Source organism: Rhinopithecus roxellana, chromosome 6 (genome assembly GCF_007565055.1).
Source record: "Rhinopithecus roxellana isolate Shanxi Qingling chromosome 6, ASM756505v1, whole genome shotgun sequence".
Taxonomy (NCBI): domain Eukaryota; kingdom Metazoa; phylum Chordata; class Mammalia; order Primates; family Cercopithecidae; genus Rhinopithecus; species Rhinopithecus roxellana.
The window spans coordinates 150,629,475-150,651,533 of record NC_044554.1 but is presented as its reverse complement, the minus strand read 5'-3'; the positions used below and the strand labels follow the sequence as shown (position 1 = coordinate 150,651,533).

At 36.8% G+C, this 22,059-nt stretch overlaps 1 protein-coding gene and 1 pseudogene across 8 annotated transcripts in view; both read right to left on the bottom strand.

Moving 5' to 3' along the window:
- Nucleotides 1-22,059, bottom strand: part of PDE1C (phosphodiesterase 1C) — a 569,208-nt gene that overhangs the window by 94,325 nt on the left and 452,824 nt on the right. For all 7 annotated transcript variants that reach the window (XM_010353320.2, XM_030933172.1, XM_010353326.2 and 4 more), the window contains 4 exons: nucleotides 17,357-17,457; nucleotides 14,678-14,806; nucleotides 2,784-2,885; nucleotides 2,095-2,215 (listed from right to left, as the gene is read on the bottom strand). In XM_010353320.2, coding sequence (XP_010351622.1) covers nucleotides 2,095-2,215; nucleotides 2,784-2,885; nucleotides 14,678-14,806; nucleotides 17,357-17,457 — 453 coding nt within the window. The remainder of the gene's footprint in view (nucleotides 1-2,094; nucleotides 2,216-2,783; nucleotides 2,886-14,677; nucleotides 14,807-17,356; nucleotides 17,458-22,059) is intronic.
- LOC104654214 lies at nucleotides 5,054-6,090 on the bottom strand (annotated as a pseudogene). Its single transcript, XR_746799.2, has one exon. The product of XR_746799.2 is annotated as a succinate dehydrogenase [ubiquinone] iron-sulfur subunit, mitochondrial pseudogene (transcript).

Here is a 22,059-nt window from a genome sequence, read left to right as displayed (position 1 = left end):
ATCTCATTCTCTCTCTTTGCTGGCCACTGTGTAAGACATCCCTTTACTCTTCTGCCATGATTGTGAGACCTCCCCAGCCATGTGGAACTGTGTGTCAATTAAACCTCTTTCCTTTATAAATTACTGAGTCTTGAGTATGTCTTTATTAGCAGCAGGAGAACAGACTAATACAGGGTGATATTGCAAAAGTATTATCAAAGAAAGCATGATAGGGGGAGTGGAGATTTGGAGAACATCCTCCTACTACTATTAGAGAAACAGCCTTTGGAAAAATAGCTCAAAAGAAGCCCTTGGTGAAGGACGATTTTCCAGAGTCACCTGTATAGTTCTAGTTCCTCCCATACCATTGAGTCTCCTTTGAGAACTACTCTGGGAGGCTGAGCAATGACTCTGCAAAGATAATTAACCATAAACTAAATAGGGTACCTGTTGACATACACATATAACAGCTCGAGGATGCTGTGGCATGTGTGTGTGCATGTGTGCATGTGCACCATAGACAGAGTGAAGGAAATGCCTTGCATTTTCTAATGAAAGGGTCTTAAGAAAACATCTGGTCCAACCTTATCCTAAATCCCTCCCTCCCCCCACTCACCCAACATAAATCATAGATAAGACCATAGGGAATTAGAGAAGCAATTTGATTAGACTCAAGCCATAAATCAGTTGAAATAAACTCCAATAAAGGGTCTTCTGGCATTTGTTTAATGTGCTGTTAACTCTAGCCCCACTTCATTACTAGACAGTATGTACAGCTTCAGAAGGAAAACACACACACACACACACAGGTGCCTTCTACAATTTCTCCATTCAAACTCGAAATATAAGAGTAAGAATTATCACAAGAGCAATTGTCTTTCAGAAATCTAAATAAATAGCAAAAGAGCCCATCTCTTGTCAGTTTGCAGGATGAAGTTGTGACTCGTGTTATTAAGTAGTGTTTTATGGAATCAGAAGTCTCTGAATCTATGCTGTTGAACCTCTTTCTTGAATTAGCAAGAACTGAATTAACTATATTAACTTGAATTAATTGTAATTTAGGTCCCCAAATCTATGTATCATGCCTTCAATCTCAGGCCCGCATGTCTGGAGGCAGATGTTTGAATGGCAGCACCTCTAGAGATAAGGTTAGCGCACGTGCCTGAATTGGAAACATTTTAGCCTTGGTGCCAAGAATTTATTTCCCTTTCTGTTTCTCTAGTTCTATGCAGTTTTAAAATTTGTTTTTAAACAATTTATAATAATTAAAGATCCTGCCTATTCTTTTTTTGAGACAGAGTCTCACTCTGTCACCAGGCTGGAGTGCAGTGATGCGATCTAGGCTCTCTGCAACCTCCGCCTCCCAGGTTCAAGCGATTCTCCTGCCTCAGCCTCCCAGGTAGCTGGGATTACAGGCACCCACCACCACGCCCGGCTAACTTTTGTATTTTTAGTAGAGATGGGGTTTCACCATCTTGGCCAGGATGGTCTCAATCTCCTGACCTCATGATCCGCCTGCCTCGGCCTCCCAAAGTGCTGGGATTACAGGCATGAGCCACCGCACCAGACCAATCCTGCCTATTCTTATAGACAACACAACTCTGGAACTTAGGATGTAGTGAAGTTTAAATATAATTGGAATAGTAGTTTCTAGTGATTTCCTGACTCCAAATTGCCACATTTGGTTTAGAATTTTGCATCACGGACTTGTCCACTAGAAAGAAACAATTCAATCAATTATAATAGAGACATGAGTTCAAGATTAACATCTTAATCCTACAGGGTGATGCCAAAGTAACTGTCATTTTGTTGAGCTACTAGAAAAAAAAGTAAAAGAACCCCTCAAATGACATTTTGACAAAAGACTGCCACAAGGAAACACTTTTTTTCCCCAAACAGAAATGCATAGGATAGAAATACCATAATGTCCTAAAAATCAGTATTTAGGTGAGACTCAAACATCACATGACCAAGAAGCAAAATAATCTGTGGAGTCCCCCTCCCCTCTCCAAAATTACTGTAATCTCAATAGTCCTTACCCTAGCATTGCTGAGATATAAAATTCATCAAATATCCAATGATGACAGCCCTGATGGAGAGAGAGCAACAAGGTACCTGTCTGAAGAACTCCTCCAGGAGTGACATTGTCCAGCGATGATGGAGGTCCCACGCTTTTGCTGGATGGCTAATATCTGCCGTATGCAGCATAAGGGATAAGGCTTTTGGCTTTTCAATGCTGTAAACCAAAAGCACCCAAACACATGATGACCACACTCTTCAGAACCTCAAATTGAGTTTTTAAAAAATTATTAAGTTTTTAATCTCTGTCGTTCTTCCATCTCAAACCCCACTTCAGCTAAATTGAGGAAGAGACATCATTTCATCCTACAACTGGGATACTCATTAACTTGGCTTTCATATTTACGGAATTGGACTCTCTGGACTCAAATCCATTTCTGGAATGACTGCATCCTTCAAAAAGACAGCAAGAATCCAAGAGTCACTGACTTTTATGTGTTGCCTCTGCACTGGGGATCTCTGATCATTTAATTTCCCACAGGGAATTATTTTAAATTCTCATTGGGGACAACTGATACTGCCTCTATTATTTTTTCAACCCTGATGAGAACATACCTCATTGTGATAGGTACAACTTTTATGCTTTCTCCTTCAAACATCACCATTGCATGAGAACACTCTATACAGTTGTGTTAAAGGAGATGCTGTTTAAAGGGATAGCCACATGGACAAGGACCCATTTAAACACCTATACAAACACAAGCACAAGCCGCAAGCACACTTACGCTTCTGGCTGCTGCAGAGCAGTCTTCATTGCTTTGATTTGTTGGAAGTGACAAGACATATCCGTGGCCATCACCATTTCAATTACCAAGGTTCGAAACTCCCTTTTAGAGACAACCATGGAGGGAAAAGGATGGAAGTCAAAAATGGAAAACAAAAATCCGTTTTTTTTGTTTTTGTCACTGGTAATCAAAATCAGTTAACTATTTCTGACATTTCTCATCTAATTTGGGTCTTTAAGGTGAGCTTTTTATTTGGAATAAATGAAAGCTAAGGATTAAGGAAATCATTTATGAGGAATATGATACATGGAATACACATACCATTTGGAAAATTAACTCACAGGAAAAAATTCAATGAAACTGAAAATTGTGTTAAAATGCTCTTTTCTCCAAATGAATTCAGAGTTTTAAGAAAGAATTAACTTAAAAATAATCCTAGGAAGTAAATTGATAATCCATATTTCACATTGGATACAGGTAGTCCATCTTTTTAAAAATAGCTTGATTTTTTTAATAGAGTTTTAGGTTGACAGAAAAATTGAGCTTATAGTATAGCTAGTTCCCATATTACCTCTCTTCCTGCACAGTTTCCTTATTGTTAAAGTCTTGTGTTAATGTGGTACATTTGTTACAACTAGTGAACCAATATTGATTATGTTAACTATAGTCCTTAGTCTACCTTAAGGTTCACCGGGCAAGTTGCACACTTCTACCAGTTTTGACAAATGCATAATGCCATGTATCCACCATCACAGTATCCTTACAGAACAGATTCAGCACCCTAAAATCCCCTGTGCTCCTTCGATTCACCCCTCTCTCTTTTCCCTCACCCCTGCCAATCACTGATCCTTTTACTGTCTCTAACAACTTTATTGAGGTATAATTTACATAGAATAAACTGCTGAAAATTTACATAAATTGCAGAATGTAAGGAGTTTAACAGTTGAATAAGTTTTTGAAAATACCACTGTAATCATGATACCAAATATTTCCATCACCCTCAAATCTAGTCCCAGGCAAAGTTTGATCTGGCTCATGTCTATCTAAAACAGTTTGAATTTTCTAGTTTTATACATATGTATGTAAAGTATACACATATATGTTTAGTATATAATATAATATATAATATATTTCAAATATTTAACATATATTTCAATACTTACATATTATATACACACATATTTAATACATACATACACATATTTATTATATATATACATGTAGACATGCATATATACACATATGTACCATATATTAAATATGTGTGTATATATGTACATATACATACATATATACACAAAATATTTTAAAATATAATGGATAATACATATATTATATACAGACATACACATTATATATTAACATAGATACTAGATATATACACACGTTTCTATGTATATACATAGACACATACACACATATATAAAATACAAAATGTTCTCTTTCTTTACTCAGCATAATGATTTACAATTCATCTATATAGTGGTTCATCAATAGTTCATTTTCTCTTACTGCAGAGTGGTATTCTATCATATCAGCATACCACAATTTGTAATCCATTTACCAGCTAGCAGACATTCGAGCTATCAGATTCTAGTTTGGGACTATTGTGAATAAAGCTACTATGGGTATTCATACATAAATCTTCGTGTAGACACATACGTTTTCATATTATCTGGGGTGAATACCTAGAAGCAGAATGACTGGTTTATAAGATAGCTGAGTGTTTATAAGAAACTGCCAGCCTGGCATGGTGGCTCACGCCTGTAATTCCAACACTCTGGGAGGCTGAGGTGGGTGGATTACTTGAGGTCAGGAGTTCGAGACCAGCCTGACCAATATGGTGAAACCCCATCTCTACTAAAAATACAAAAATTAGCTGGGTGTTGTGGCGTGTGCCTGTAGTCCCAGCTAATCAGAAGGCCGAGACAGGAGAATTGTTTGAACCTAGGAGGCGGAAGTTGCAATGAGGTGAGATCATGCCACTGCACTCTAGCCTGGGTGACAGAGCGAGACTCAGAGAGAAAAAAAAAAAAAAAAAGAAGAAAAGAAACTGCCAAATATTTTTCAAAGTGGTTGTATCACTTCACATTTGACCACTAGTGTCTAACACTTTCAGTTTTTCTTTACCTACTCTAATCAGTCTTTAATTTCAGCCATTCTTCTGATGGATATGTAGTGGTATCTCATTGTGGTTTTAATCTACATTTCTTTGAATGACTAATTATGTCAGGCACATTTTCATGTACTTATATTCCATTTGTATACAATTTTTTTTGTTAATAAAGTAGAATAACATTTGTTTCTTAAAATTTTTATTATACATGCTGTATTCATGGAAAACCAAGATCTTTAAAGGAACTCAAATTAGATATAAATTATATTCAGCTCTGAGCTGGTTTTAAGTCATGTTTAGCATGGAAACAGTTAAACTGAAGCTTTCTTCTCCTTATAGGTTGCTATCATTTTCTTGATTTCCACAATAGCTTTCCCTGGATTCAGACCCTTAGGACAGGTCCTTGTGCAGTTCATGATGGTGTGGCAGCGGTATAGAGAGAACGGGTCCTGCAGCTTGGCCAGGCGCTCCTCTGTGAAGTCGTCTCTGGAGTCAATCATCCAGCGATAGGCCTGCATAAGAACTGCAGGCCTCAGATATTCGTCTCCGTTCCACCAGTAGCTGGGGCAGCTGGTGCTACAGCAGGCACAGAGAATGCACTCGTAGAGCCCGTCCAGTTTCTCACGCTCTTCTATGGACTGCAGATACTGCTGCTTGCCTTCCTGAGATTCATCCTTCTTCTTCAAATAAGGCTCAATGGATTTGTACTGAGCATAGAAGTTGCTCAAATCGGGAACAAGGTCCTTTATCACATACATTTGCGGAAGAGGGTAGATTTTTGAGACCTTATTGAGGTTGGTGTCAATCCTTCGGGTGCAAGCTAGAGTGTTGCCTCCATTGATGTTCACTGCACAAGAGCCACAGATGCCTTCTCTGCATGATCTTCGGAAGGTCAAAGTAGAGTTAATTTCATTCTTAATCTTGATTAAAGCATCCAATACCATGGGGCCACATTTATTAAGGTCAACTTCGTAAGTCTGCGTATGAGGTTTGTCTCCAGCCTTGTCTGGGTCCCATCGATAGATGGCAAATTTCTTGATATGGGGAGCTGCGGCTGCAGCTGTCTGGGCTCCTCGGGAGGCCTGCAGGCAGGCTGCGCCAAGGGTTGTGGCCGGTAACCGGCCCCTCAAGGAGAGTACGACCACCGCCGCCATCTTGGCTCTTGACGTCAGCCCCACCCCTTAACCCCGAGGTCCCCATTTGTATACAATTTTTAGGGAAATGTCTGTTTCAAACCTTTCGCATTAAAAAATTGAATCGTTTTCTTATTATTGAATTATGAAAGTACCTTACACATTTTGGATTCAAAACATATGTAAAACATAAGTGTTGTGAATAATTTCTCCAATTTCTTGGCTTGCTTTTTTTTTTTTTTAACGGTGTCTTCAAAGAGCAAAAGGTTTTAATTGTTATGAAGTTCAATTTATCATTTAAAAAATGCTTCATGCTTTTTCTGTCCTATCTGAGAAACCTCCATCTACTTCCAAGGACTTCTGGAATTCTTGCCATTTTAGCTTTTACGTTTAGGTTTACAACCAATTTTGAGCTATTTTTTGAATATGGTATGTGATAAGGGTCGAAGTTACTTTTTTCCCATTGTTCCAAAACCATGTGTTGAAAATATTTTCTTTTCCCCATTGAATTAATTTGGCACCTTTGTCATAAATCAATTGATGAGTCAATTTCAAAACTCTGAATTCTGTCCCATAGATACGTCCATCTTTCACCAAAGAAATGCTGCCTTGAATACTGTAACTTAAGCATGCTTTGAATCAAGAAATATGAGTTCTCTAACCTTGTTCTTCATTTAAAAAGTATCATTTTGCATTTCTATATAAAGTTTATAATAATTGTTGCAATTTCCAACATAATTCTGCTGGAATTTTTTTTTTTTTTTTTTTTTGAGACGGAGTCTTGCTCTGTCACCCGGGCTGGAGTGCAGTGGCCGGATCTCAGCTCACTGCAAGCTCCGCCTCCCGGGTTTACGCCATTCTCCTGCCTCAGCCTCCCGAGTAGCTGGGACTACAGGCGCCCGCCACCTCACCCGGCTAGTTTTTTGTATTTTTTAGTAGAGACGGGGTTTCACCATGTTAGCCAGGATGGTCTCGATCTTCTGACCTCGTGATCCGCCCGTCTCGGCCTCCCAAAGCGCTGGGATTACAGGCTTGAGCCACCGCGCCCGGCCTCTGCTGGAATTTTGATTGGAATTGTATTGAAACAATAAATAAATTTTGGAAAATTTGACACCTTTACAATACCGAGTGTTCCACTACAGGATGACAGTATATCTCCCAATGTATTTAGGTCCTCTGTAATCAGCAATGCTATGTAATCTTTAGTGAACATGAGCTGCACTTGTTTTTGAAAGTTACTACTATTTTATATGTTTTGTGCTGTTATAAAAAATTATTTTATTTTCCAATGGTTTGCTGCTAGTCTCTCTCTCTCTCTCTATATATATATAGATAGATAGATAGATGTATATATGAATATATGTATATGTATAATGTTTTTTACACTAACCTTGTATTCTATGACCTTGCAAAATTCATTATCAGTTCCAGTAGCTCCTTTACAGATCCTTAGGATTTTCTACTTAGACAATCATGTCATTTGTTATTAACATCTTAACAATGTTGATGAATGTAAGATCAAGAATCTTTGTCTTGCTCCCAGTCTCAGGGAAAAAACATTCAATATTTCACCATCAAGCTTGATGTTAGTTATAGGTTTTTCACATATGCCCTTTATCCAGTTGAGGAAGCTCCCTTCTGTTTCTGGCTTGCTGAGAGTTTTTATCATGAATGAGTGTTGAATTTTGTCAACAAATGCTTGTTATGTATCTATTAAGATGACTGTATGATTTTCTGTTTTTAAATATGGTGAATTCTTTTAATTAATTTTTGAATGCAGAATTAATCTTGCATTCCTTGGATAAGCCCAATATATGAGTTAGGATTCTCCAGAGAAACCAATAAGATATATACATATAAAGAAAGAGATTTATTATAAGGAAGTGACTCATATAATCATGCAGGCTGACAAGTCCCAAGATTTGCAGGATATCAGCAAGCTGGAGATCCAGGACACCCAGAATTGTACTTCCAACTTGAAGGCTGACAGCTCAAGAACCAGGAAGAGCCACTGTTCTTGTTCAAAGACAGGCAGAAAGAATTCTCTTACTTGGGAGGGGGTCAGCCTTTTAGTTCTAGTTAGGCCTTCAACTGGTTGAATGAGGTCCACTCATGTTAGGAAGGGCAATCTGCTTTACTCAGTCTACCCTCTTATATGTTAATCTCATCCAAAAATGCCCTCACAGAAACAACAGAATAATGCTTGACCAAATATCTGTGCACACTGAGGCCCAGGTGAGCTGACACATAAAATTAACTATAACACAGGATATATTATCTTTTTAGTATATTGTTATATTCAATTAGTTAATATTTTACTGAAAATTATTATAACTATGTTCATAAAATACATTAGTCTTTAATATTCCTTTTATGAATTTTTTTGCCAGGGTATTTTGCATAGTATTTCTTCCTTCTCTAAATAAACTTGCATAAGATTGTTATTATCTGTTCTTTGCATATTTGATAGAATTCACCAGTTAAACTATCCAAGGATGGATATTTGTTTGTGGGAATATTTTTGATGACAAAGTCAATTTTTTTTAACAGACATAGGATTGTTCAGACTTTGTTTCATCTTGTGTGAATTTTGGTAAGTTGTATTTTGCAAGGAATTTATCCACTTCATCAAAGTTGTCAAATTTATTGAGATAAAGTTGTTTGTAACATTTTCTCATGTATTTCATATCTGTAGGATCTAATATTGGTACTTTGTGTTCTCTCCTTTTTATTGACCAGTCTAGGTAGAAAGTTGTCAATCATGTTGCTCTTTTCAAAGAACAGCTTTAGCTCTGTTAATTTTTTTCTGTTTATTTTTTCTATTTTATTGATTTTTCCTTTTATCACTACTAATTACTTCTATCTACTTTGAATTTACATTACTGTTTTGTTCTAGCTTCCTGAAATCATTGGGTTTGGAACTTTCTTCTTTCCTGCTATGGACATTTATAGCTGTAAATTTCCTCTAGGCGCTGTTTTAATAGTATTGCACACATTTTTAATATATTGCATTTTCATTCTTGATAAATTTGAAATGTTTCCTAGTTTCCTCTGATTACTTTTTGATCCACAAATTATTTAGAAGAGTGTTAATTTTCAAATGTACGAGATTTTCCTAGATATTCTTATTGGTCTCTAATTTAAATCCATTAAGGTCAAAGAACATACTCTTAAAGCTTATGATATTTTAAAATTATTAAAACTTATTTTAAAATGTCCCAGCATGTGTACTTGAAAAGAATATGTATATTTCAGTTGTTGCATGGTGTTCTATAAATATTAATTAAGGCAAAGTGGTTGATGTTGTTCAAATCCTCTTAGGTTCTTACTGATATTTTTGCCCAGTTTTTCTATCAACTGCTAAGGCAAGAATGTTAAAACCTCCTATGATTGTGAAAATATATATTTCTCCTTTTTCTCCTATCAATTTTTACATTTTAAATTTTGGAAGTCTACAGTTACCTAATACTTATTTATGATTGTTGTATCTTTCTGATGACACTCTTATTATCGGAAAATCTCCTTTCTCTTTCACAACATCCTTTTTCTTGCAGTTCATTTTAGCTAATATTAATATCACCACTGCATTCTACTTATTCCTACTGTTTGGTACATCTTACATACTTTTACTTTGAATCTTTTAGTGTATTTATATTTAAAGTGTATCTCTTGTACAACTGCAGTTAAGGCTTGCCTTTTTATCAATTCTAATAAGCTTTTCCTTTTAAGTAGAATGTTTAGTCCTTTAACATTTAATGTAATTATTAATTTAGTGCATTTGGGTCTAGCATCTTATTATTTGTTTTCTGATTATCATCTTTGTTTTTTTCCCTTCGCAAAAACTTTTCTCCTTGAGATATTTTTTGCATTATTTATTTTTTAAATTAATTTTAATTTATCCACTGCTAAATGGTCAATTTAAATTTATCTTTTGATAAATGGGTAAACTTCAACAATTTTTAGCTATTATGGTTAATCTTTTTAGTGGTTGTTTGGGGATTACAACATACATCTTTAATTTTCTGTCTATTGTACAACTTTGTGTAACGTGTAAAAATCCTGCAACAGCATAGGTCCATTTACTAACATTAACTGGTCTTTATGTTATCATTGTCACATGTATTACACCTCTCTACATATAAGCCCCATGAGATGGTGTTGTAATTTTTGTTTCAAATAGTCAAATGCACAATTTAAATAAATGAAGAAAAATGGTCTTCTATATTTTCCCAGATATTTATCATTTTATTCTTTCTTAAAAGTCTGATTTCACTATATCATTTTCCTTCCAATAAATATTTAGATGTATTAATCTAAAAATTAATAAAATATAAAATAACAAAATAATATTTTTGAAACTACCTTAATGAAAGCTCTAAAGAAATTTCTTTAGTATCCCTTATAACACGGCTCCATTAGTGACACATTCCTGTTGTTTTCTATTATCTGAAAATAATTTTATTTCATCTTCATTCTTGAAGTTCATGTTCACAGGATGTAGTAGTCTGTGTTGGCTTTTTTTCTTTTTAGTACTTTAAATGAATTATTCCATTGTTTTCTGGCCTCCACAGTTTCTAAGGAATAGTCTACTGTAATTCAACTTGTTCTCCTAAATGTAATTTGTCATTTTTCTTTAATTTTATCTTTGCCTCAGCAGTTTCACTATAATATGTGCCTAGGCGTTCTTTTCATCAAATTTATCCTGTTTTAGGTTTGCTGAATTTCTTGAATCTGTCTGTTTATATGCTTGGCAATATTTGGAGACTGTTCAGTCATTATTCCTTCAAATTCTTTTTCTTTCCCATTCTCTCTCTTTTCTCTTCTTCTGAGACTCAAATTGCCCTTATGTTTGCTCATATAAAATTATCCCACATGTCCCTAACATTCTACTCATTTAAAACATCTTTTTCCTCTTACTTTTTCAAATTGAATAATTTCCAACTTTGAAATTTGAAAAATGAACTTTTAAAAGTCGCTGTTTCTTTCTTCTGTCTTCTCTGCCATACACTAAGCCTATGTAGCAAATTCTAAATGTAGATATTTTATTTTTCAGTTCTAAAATTTGTTTTTCATTTATATTTTCATTTTACTCATAAACCTTACCAAATTTTACTCAATACAAGCACATTTTTCGTTATCTCACTGAGCATAGAAATAATAATTGTTTTAAAAGTCCAAAGTCCTCATCTGATAACTCTAACAATGGTTTATCCTAGAGTGTGTATCTATTGATTGTCTTTTCCCTTGCTAAGAAACCATTTCTTCTTGATCTTTATATGTCACTTAGATTGTATCCTGAATATTATAGATATAAGTTGTAGGGAATCTGGGTTCTGTTATATTGCTCTGAAGATTGTTGACGTTTTGTTTTAGCAGGCAAAACTTATTTATACTCAAAATACAAACTCTGTACAGGTTCAGTAAGCAATACATCAGATATCGCTGAACACAGGGAAGGAAACTTCACACACCAGGGCTTGTCGGGGGGTGGGGAGCTAGGAAAGGCATAGCATTAGGAGAAATACCTAATGTAGATGACAGGTTGATGTGTGCAGCAAACCACCATGGCACATGTATAAACCCGCACTTTCTGCACATGTATCCCAGAACTTAAAATATAATTTAAAAAACTAATAAAAACGGTTTGAAAAAAATAATAAAAGGTGGCCAGGCACAGTGGCTCATGCCTATAATCCTAGCACTTTGGGAGGCCAAAGCCGGTGGATCATTTGAGGTCAGGAGTATGAGGCCAGCCTGACCAACATGGTGAAACCCCATATCTACTAAAAATACAAAAAATTGGCCGGGGCTGGTGGTGCATGCCTGTAGTCCCAGCTACTCGGGAGGATGAGGCAGGAGACTCACTTGAATCTGGGAAGTGAAGGTTGCAGTGAGCTGAGATCATGCCACTACACTCCAGTCTGGGCGACAGAGTGAGACTCTGTCTCAAAATAATAATAATAATAAAAGGTTTGAATATGGCAGAGAACAGCTTCACACATATTTGGATATATCATGGTTTTGAAGGATTTCTGTGAGGGCTTGTTTAGATAGCGTATAATCCTGGCTTCCTGACAATCTAGTAAAGTGTTCTAAAGCTTGCATAATTGCCTCTTAACATATTTTCCAAACATACGTATACTACTTCTGTTATATATACTTTTCTTATAGATTTTCTACTTCTGCTTAGCTACAATTTTGTCAAAAACTTAGCTGTATAATTTGTATTTCCACTCTACTATAATCATAAGTCTCATTCATTCTTTCAATCTACAACTAGGGTAGCGAGGCTGGCATAGGCAGGATCTAAACCCATAATCACCTGAAATAAACCAGACATATTGGTTCACACTGGAATGCATTGCTATATATCAATGCAAGCATACTTAGTGTTCATCTTTAGCTTTTACTCTTATAAGTGGGTATTTGTGAAGTACCAGTTGTGAATAATTTGAATGTTGCCTCTGATTAAAAAAAAGTTATAAAATTAGTGATTTAGCAAAACACAGGTGAATTTAGTATAAAAAATGGCCAAGATAGTCTCTTGAAAATAAAGGTTAGTGAAATCTGTTTATGTGCTACCCTTGTATATTTGTGTTTCTTATTCTGTACTAGCTTTATTATCTTGAAGAGAGAGTGAAACAAAAATATCTCAAAGAGAGAATAAAATCATGGAATAGATTATGTATTGGAACACCCTGATGTGGTAGAAACTTATTTATAGTTATAGCCCATAGTACCACGTTTTGTTTCTATGCTATCCCCATCAAGCTACCATTGACTTTCTTCACAGAATTAGAAAAAACTACTTTAAATTTCATATGGAACTAAAAAAGAGCCTGTATAGCCACAACAATTCTAAAGAAAAAGAACAAACCAGGAGGCATCATGCTACCTGATTTCAAACCATACTACAAGGCTACTGTAACCAAAACAGCACGGTATTGGTACCAAAACAGATATACAGACCAATGGAATAGAACAGAGGCCTCAGAAATACCACCACAAATCTGCAACCATCTGATCTTTGACAAACCTGACAAAAACAAGCTATGGGGAAAGGATTCCCTATTTAATAAATAGTGTTGGGAAAACTGGCTAGCCATATGCAAAAAACTGAAACTGGACCCCTTCCTTACACCTTATACAAAAATTAACTCAAGATGGATTAAAGACTTAAAGTAAGATCTAAAACCATAAAACCCTAGAAGAAAACCTAGGCAATAGCATTCAGGACATAGGCATGGGCAAAGACTTCATGACTAAAACATCAAAAGCGATGGCAACAAAAGCCAAAATTGACAAATGGGATCTAATTAAACGAAAGAGCTTCTGCTCAGCAAAAGAAACTATCATCAGAGTGAACAGGCAACCTACAGAATGGGGTAAATTTTTGTAATCAAATCTTTTATTATAACTTTTACTAATAGTTCAATTGCATGGAGGGTTACTTTTTTCCCGAAGTTGTGCAATGATTAATTGAATTGCTCTGAATTTTTCAGATGCTGGCTAAGTCTAGCATATTCCAATAAAATTTAAGTCAAATATTTCCATATGTTTTAATAAACTAAAGCTACATGGAAACTCTTAGTCACTCTTAATAAAAATCAGCCTCTCAGATTTATTGTTCAGTACAGTTTATTTCTCTGAATCCTTGAAAGAAATGAGCACATAAACACCCAATAAACAGCTGATTATTTAATTAAAATATAAGGACTATTTGAGTCACAATGGATTCAGAATTTTGTAAGGATTTAGATGATCTTTGCCTGCAAGGTTTGAAGTACCTTAACCTATATTTATAGCTACAATGATTTATTGGCTTGCTATATATGACACAAAGTGTGGTAAGCATTTTAAAATGATTCTGTCATTTATCATAATGTATTCCAACTGCAGAATAAATGTTATTATCTATTTTCAAGAAATTAAATTTTTAAAGATGTAAAGATATTGAGTCACTTCCCAAATGTCATACAGCTAGCAAGTGACTGAGTCCATATTCAAAACACATTTATGTGCCTAAATTCATGCAACAGAATTAACTGTACATAATTTTTTTAAGTGTCAAATAATTTCCTTAGAAAATGTCAAAAGATTGATAAGAAGTCCAAATCAAATGTAGGGTGAAAAACACATGTTATTAAATAAAAGATAAAATTCAGATTTAAGGAATTCAGATAAAAGCAACACAAGTTTCCTAGAGTTAAAAAAAAAAAAAAAAAAAAAAAAAGCAAATATATCCAAAGTGTCCTCAGTTGAACACTGTTAGAAGTTATTTTTCAAACTTTCTTCTTTGAGAATTTTTAGGACAACATCGAATTATTTGACTCAAACTAGTTTCACTTCCCAATTCATCAATAAAAAGCAATGTAAAGATGGCAAAATAAAGTAGTTGGAACTTAATCATAACATTCCATAGCTTTTATTTATAAATATTTGAATATCTGTATAAAGAAAAAAGAGAGAGAAATAAGACATACATACATACACAAAGAGAGGGTGAGAGTGAGAGAAAGAAAGAGAGAGAAAGCAATACTAATCAACATTTTAAGTGAGGTGTTATTTTCTCAAAAGCAGCATACTTCATGCAACTTCAGAGTTCCTTCCCTGGCCTCCAAATCTCTCTCTTTTCTCATCCTTACCTCCAGTCATCTTTTGAGAGGTTAATCAGAATATTCATTTCCTCGTCATCTTGCAGAAGGCGATAAGCTGCACTTAAATGGTGATTCTCCAGTACAGATCTGTCATTGTACAGAATAGCTGGATCAGACCTGAACAGAAAACCAAGCAAAATTCAGAATGTTAAACAGTTGCGATTTATTTGGGTAATTCTAACAGGCTGGAACACACTACCACTTTTTCCCATGCTTAGAAATTATCTTTGTCCCCATGCCATTTATGTGAACCAAAAGCCCAACTAACACTACAAATCATCAATAGATGAATGTAGGGTATTTTAGTATCGGTACACGTGTGGGCAGGAAATATGTAACATCCAGCCTGAGAACTCTCTTAAAACTGTTTTACAACCAGATCTCAATTACCTATATTAGTGGCAAAGGTGCTTTTTTTTGTTTTTTGTTTTTTTTTAATATGGGTCATGTCAAACTTCTTTGTATTTTCTGGAATGACATTTATTTTTATTTTTATTTTATTCAATGAATGCACTGATTTATTTATTTCAGCTATAATTTTCAGAACACATATCACCTAGTAGGTACTATCTGTAAGCTACCTCTGATAGTGGCTTGATCTTAAAGTTTTTCCATGCAAAAACCACATGTGGAAAATTGAGAATAAAGAATATAAAGATTATAATGTCAGTTTTTAGTCCCTATCTCAAAGACCATACTATAGCTGAATGTCACTAAACACAGGACTGTATACTATTTTAAGATCTTAAATTTAATGAAAGCTTAGATTATTTGTTTCTCACCAAGGAAGCTGAGTTTCAGAGACTTAAAAAAACTTGTTAGAGCCCTTTGGTGGCCAAGTGGCAGGGCTGGGATGAAGGCAAGATCTTCTGACAGCTGGGCCAGTGCTTCCCCAAGATAACTTCCACCTGCCATTGGCCAAACTTTGGGCAGTATCTATCATACCCTGAAACTGTTAGGCTTAACATTTGATTCATCAAAGGATTAAGGGCCTAGTCACAGACTTTGTTTTCTGAACAGGGATCACACAGGCTGAGATGCTTTGGATAAAGTTCTGTTGAACAGGGCCAATGTTTAAATTTTGTTCCAAACCAAGCTTAACTGAACACATTGGAATTTTCCCACTCCTATTGAGATAACACAGAACATTCAAATCCCGAGGTGAAAGATCTGCTGTTACATCTGTTGAGTAAGTTAGATACCAACTGATGTGTATTTTGTGACACTCTTTTCCAACTCCTGTAATTAAGCCATTCTCCTCTGAGTTGGGGCTGGTTTTGATCCTGGGCTCCAGGCAAGACCCACATATGTTCAACCCACCTATCTTTCTTGGGCAGGTGCTATTCACCATGGTCTCTGTCCTCAGAGCAAAGGTTCCACCCACAGACACACATTAAACAGTGCTACTCTATGGAATTCCCTGTATTAAAGACCTTGGAACAGAACCACAAAAAGCTGCTTTTCTGTGGCTGAGACTAAGTGAGGAGGCAGGAAGGTGGAACAGAAGCGAGTAGCTGAAGTTCTTTTGTCTGCTTCCATTCAATTAAAATTCTCCTTCTGAACAGAGATCAGACAATATTGTTTTCTTTTGTATACACTGTAATTAAGTGTTGAGTTCATTAAATACATGTAGATTGATTTAATGAACACAAACCTATCTAGAGTGTGCACCTGCTTTTTCAAGTGAAATCGGCAAGTATTTATTTGGTGTTAAACTCTCATCCCTCCCTGCTACATTCTTTCTCTTTGACTTACTACCTTTCACCATATCCTAGCTCCTTTTGATTACTATGTCAAGGATAATTAACTAACTCTACTGCCAGATTATCTCCAGTTCCACATCATTGTCTTAAGAGAGGGCAAGTTCTTAGGCTAGGAGAGGGTAAGGAAGAGTTTATCCTAAGTAGAAATGACAATTGACTGGTGCTATTGCCTGGAATTCTGTGCTGAGAGGAATACTCAGAATAAACCCACAGTTTAGTAAGAAAAAGTACCAAAATCAATTAACAATAACTGTTACAGGTCAGGAGGCTCCGAGTGGGGCACTTGGACCCATATTTAATGTCTCCAATGGGAGGTTTGTGTTTACCTGTGCAGTTCATTAGGAAGGATGCACAGGTTGCTCACGGTGAAGGTGGCCTACAGGAGACAACCTTACTCTCCGGGCCCTGTGCCAGGGAGTGATGCAAGCACTAAACAGAGCAGATATGAAACCAGAGAGGATGAGAAGAGATCTCATGAGAATCCCAGAGATCAGAGGGTAAGATTGCTCAATGTTGTTAATGTCAACAAAAACATTCTAATCTTCACTGTCCTTATTCATTTCCCTTACGTGTCATCTGGCCCTTTATATAAACTGCCCCATTTCCTGTTAGAAATAGGTAGAGTATGCACAGAACATACATAAACAAATAGCGAACATTAGAACAGAGAAGAAAAGGATATCTATATGAGATCTGAACAAAATAGGAGAATTAGGAGCAGATGGCTTCTTAAACTCTAAGTCTTGATTGAAGCTGACCAGACTGATCTCTCATTTAGAGGTTCATTGTTTCAGAAACTCAAAATAGGAAAACTATGCAAAAGAAAGGTGACTAACACCTTTCTGATTTCTAAAACTGTCTCTGACCCCTCTTGCCTCTCTTCCAAATATTTCAACACCCTCACCGAGTCTGAATGTGGAAATTGTTGGTGGTTCCGGTATGCTCGTAGTCATGGATGGCAGCTGAGAAGATTATAGCAAAGATCTCCAGCTCCGTCAGCCAGTTCTGAAAGGAGATTACAGAGCAATCAGATGATCTGTTTCTTTCTCAAAGTCTTCAGCTTGCTGACAACACACCCACAGTGCTGCCTTTCCACCCTGCAGCTGATAAGCTATTGCCAAACACAAGTTTTCTGAGAGACAGAAATAAGTTATTTTCCTATGAAGAGACTTGGAGACTTGTGATTTGAAAACAATGTGTTCAGCAAGGTTGAATAAGCTAACTAGTAGTTTTATCTTTTTCAAGAAATCAAAGAGAATGAACATGAAGACTTGAAAAGCCCTCATTGCATCCTCCCTCAACTTCCAAATAAAGTTCCTAGGTAGACACACACACACACACACACACACACACACAAAATTAGAAATTTTGACACAATACCAAGAATGAAGAGTAATAGAAAAACCTAACGTCTGATTATAGGAGGAATATCCACTAGGAAGTGGGTAGAGACAGATGGAAAAATAATACTTGGCTTTCTGCTCTACGCATGCTGATGATGTTTGAAAGGACTTCTCCCCATCCACACCATCAACACTGGCTGTGGGTCAGTGGTTCACAAAACGTGTTCCTTGGACATGCAGATGGTGTCAGCTGGGAGCTTGTTAGAAATGCTGGCAAATTTTTCAGCCCCACCCCAATCCCACTGATCAGAAACTCTAGGTTGTAGCCCAGCAATCTGTGCTTTACCAAACCATCTAGATGGTTCTGATGCACACTAGAGTTTGAAAACTACTGCTGTGTTTCAATCTTCCTTAACTGACTTCCATTTAATGGACTCTGTGGATTGACTTCCTATCGCTTCTGTAAACCATCCTGCCCCATGCCCACACGACAGAATATGCCTGACTCTGGCCACCTTCTCATATCCTTTGCTCACTTTTGTTACTAGTTAAATTCATACTTACATGATTCAGTATGGTTTATTCTAAACTGCATTTTAATAAATTGTATTTGTTATTATAATTATGTAATTAAATATGACACAAACCAATAAAATATGGACACAAAAGTGCAGTTGTTATTTCTGTAGAAACTAAGTTTAATGCTTTGGACAGTCACTAAAAGAACTGCTGTCAAAATATGTGTGACAACTGTAAAAGAGCAGAAAACATTTACAGAAAAGTTAGAGAGCTTCTGCACTCAGTTTGCTTCAGGCACGTCTTTAAGTTCCCATTTAACTTTAAAGAGACGAGACTAGAAATCTTAGATATGGGCAGGGCTAATGTAAGACAAATGTGAGTATCCAAACTGGTGAACTCATAAAAGACCTGCGGTCTGAATTAAAGATTAGTGCATAAAATAGATTTATATAAGTTAATGCAAAATGAGTTTAAACGAACGTTTAAGTGTTTCTAATTCCCCACTTAAGCCGTATCTTTCAATTAACTACTAATTTTGGAGAATTATTGCCTTCTTTAAAAATCAGTGAGGGGAAAATAAACAAATGACATAGAATTTATGAAGAATATTTCAGAGTTGGGGCAAACACGAGCATAAACATACCTCATGAAAAAAGAAACCACTGTACTTTTGAAAATGATTCCTAACAGAATCCAGCATGAAATGTCAGGAAGCTTTCTGGCATCTTCAATAATATACCTCAAAAATACAAATTGAGGTACGTGGAATGGAAAGTCAAAGAGAAAACAGACTAAGACGAAAATCAACAAAATGAGATGAAAAAAAGATGGGCAAGATAAGGAAAGACTGCAAGAAAATCAAAGCTGCAAAACACCTTGTAAAGGCAGCAGAGAGCCTCCTCATCAGTCTCTTCATTGCCTTGGGGGCCCACAACGTGGCAGGCATTATGCTAGGTGCTTTTATATAGAAACTTACGTAACTCTCACAGCTCCGTAATCATAGGTACTGTTGTTATCCCTACTTGACAGATAAGGAAACAAGCCAGGGCGAGGTGCAGAACTTACCCAAGGTCACATAGCCAGTCACGTGACAAGCCACATACCATGCCTCCAGAATTCTCACTTGTAATCTTACATTGTATTTTCTTTGGATCATTGTTCATGTGTTTATCCAATTTTGCATAAAATTATATAGGCATAATTTTATATTGCACATTTTTCTTGATATTATCCATACATATATTACATATGTAGATTTTTTTTTCCATTTTGGCATTGTCTTTCTTTTCTTCCCTAATATTTTGTCCCCACCCATCTGTTCCCGGTTCCCTCCACCTCCTCTCCCACATGTATCTCTTATTCTAAGGTCATGTAGTGTTAATTTCACATTTTAAAATAAGATTATGAATGGGAGACAGTGTAACATCTAAACAAATCCTAGTTACAGAACATCAGCACAGGCAGCAGAGAGCATCTAAATAACAGTATAATTACAGTTCTCAAATTACAACTATCAGTGACGCTTCCCTCCTTACCCAAATAATTGAACAAAATCCTATCTTAGGTATAACCTACCTCTATTAAACCAAAAACAATGAATGATTAAACAGGCATTCAACAACAACAACAACAACAACAAAACAAAACCATTGTCTTTAAAACTCATTTTAACACCTTAGTTTTCAACAAACACCATGCATGCTTAGAATAAGTGATGCTGGTCTGGGGATAAGAAGAAAGAAAAGTGGTATCTGGGAGAAACAGCTTCACAGAGGAGAGAGATGTTTAAGATCGGTCTTGAAACTTTGACAGAGAAAGAAGTGAAGGTGGGCATTTTCAGAAGAATGAACTAAATGAACAAGTCCCGGCAGCAAAAGCATGTTCATTTCAGGTAAGAAAATGATGCCCTTGACTGGAGCAGGAGTGAAGGCTGATTGAGGCCCTATGAGGTCAGGCATTAGAAAACAGAGTGAGTGAGGAATATAAACCAGATTCAGCAGGCGGTGAAGCTCACACACAAGAGTCATGCAACCAGCTCCCCACTTCAGGAAGGATATTTGGACAGGAGGAGAGAAGGGAGATATAAAAGCATTGTTGTTGTTGTTGTTTTAAAACAGGGTATCCCTCTGTTGCCCCGGCTGGAGTACAGTGGTGCAATCTTGACTCACTGCAACCTCTGCCCCTACGGCTCAAGCAAGCCTCTGACCTCAGCCTCCCAAGTAAGGGCTGGGACCATAGGAACCCACCACCATGCCCAGCTATTTTTTTTTTTTTTATTTGGTATTTTTAGTAGAGATGGGAGTCTCACCATGTTGCCCAGGCTGGTCTCTAACTTCTGAGCTCAAGTAATCCGCCCATCTGGGTCTCCCAAAATTCTGGGATTATAGGCATGAGCCACTGTGCCTGGTTAAAAGCAGTATTTTTAGATTGAAAAGTTCATATAGGATGTACAGACAGTGTGGAGGTAGAAGTCATATGACTTAGAAATTATCTGAATTTTGGAAGTGGTAGGAAGACCAGATGAGGTTGCAGTCAAGGAGAACAATATGTTAGATGACCTCAACACTCCTGGCCTCACTGAGTGGCTAACAAACCCCTCAGGTGGTATTAGATAGCATCATTAACAGAAACAGAGAAAGTAGGGGAAGCTATTTTGGAGGAAATTGAGCTTCCTATTTTAATATAGCTCAGATTTCCTTGCCTCTTCCAAATTAACTACCGTGAACCCAGAAGGTTTTGTGTCAACCCATAAGAAGCCAGAAATTAAAGTCCCACTGGTATTTTATTCCAGAATTACCAATTAGTGGCAAGGTACAAGTCACATATGCTATCAGTATTTTCCTATCTACAAAATATGAGTGTCACAACTGGTTCATTTGAAAGGATGCTTTGACAACTGGTAATAGGGGATCTTGAGTTTTGCTGTGTATGACAGCAAGAAAGCAAGCCACTTGTTCCTGCATATAGGGGCAGATGAGGAGAAATGGGGTACAACAGCCCAGAGGAAACCTGAAGGAAAAGGACATGGCCAATTTCTCATTGTTAGAGAAGATACTACTAGCAAGTTGTGACTTTTCTAATGTGAATGATAGAGTTTCTTTAGTAATCTGTTAGTTTTCTATGCTATCTTAACAAATGCTCAGTCTTGGAGGCTTAAAGAACATTTCCAGGCCTGGCATGGTAGCTCACGCCTATAATCCCAGCACTTTGGGAGGCCGAGGCAGGTGGATCACCTGAGGTCAGGAGTTTGAGACCATACTGGCCAACATGGTGAAACCCTGTCTCTACTAAAAATACAAAAATCAGCTGGGTGTGGTGGCAGGCACCTGTAATCCCAGCTACCCAGGAGGCTGAGGCAGGAGAATCACTTGAACCCAGGAGGCAGAGGTTGCAGTGAGCTGAGATCGCACCACTGCACTCCAGCCTGGGTGACAGAGCGAGACTCCCTCTGTCTAAAAAAAAAAAAAAACACTTCTGATTATTTGCACACAGTTCTGCCAGTCAGAAGCCCAGCTCAGTGTGGATGGGTTCCCTGGTCAGGGTATCCCAAGGCTGACATCAAGGTTCGGAAAGGCCTGCATTCCTTTCTGGTGGCTCTGGGGGAAAATCTGCTTCCAAGAGTATTCAGGGCATTAGCAGAATTCATTTGCTTCTAACGTTTTCCACAGTTTCCCTCTTCACCTTCAAGCTGGCAATGACTGTTGGGTCCTTCGCACACTTGAAACCTCTGATTTCAGCCGTATCT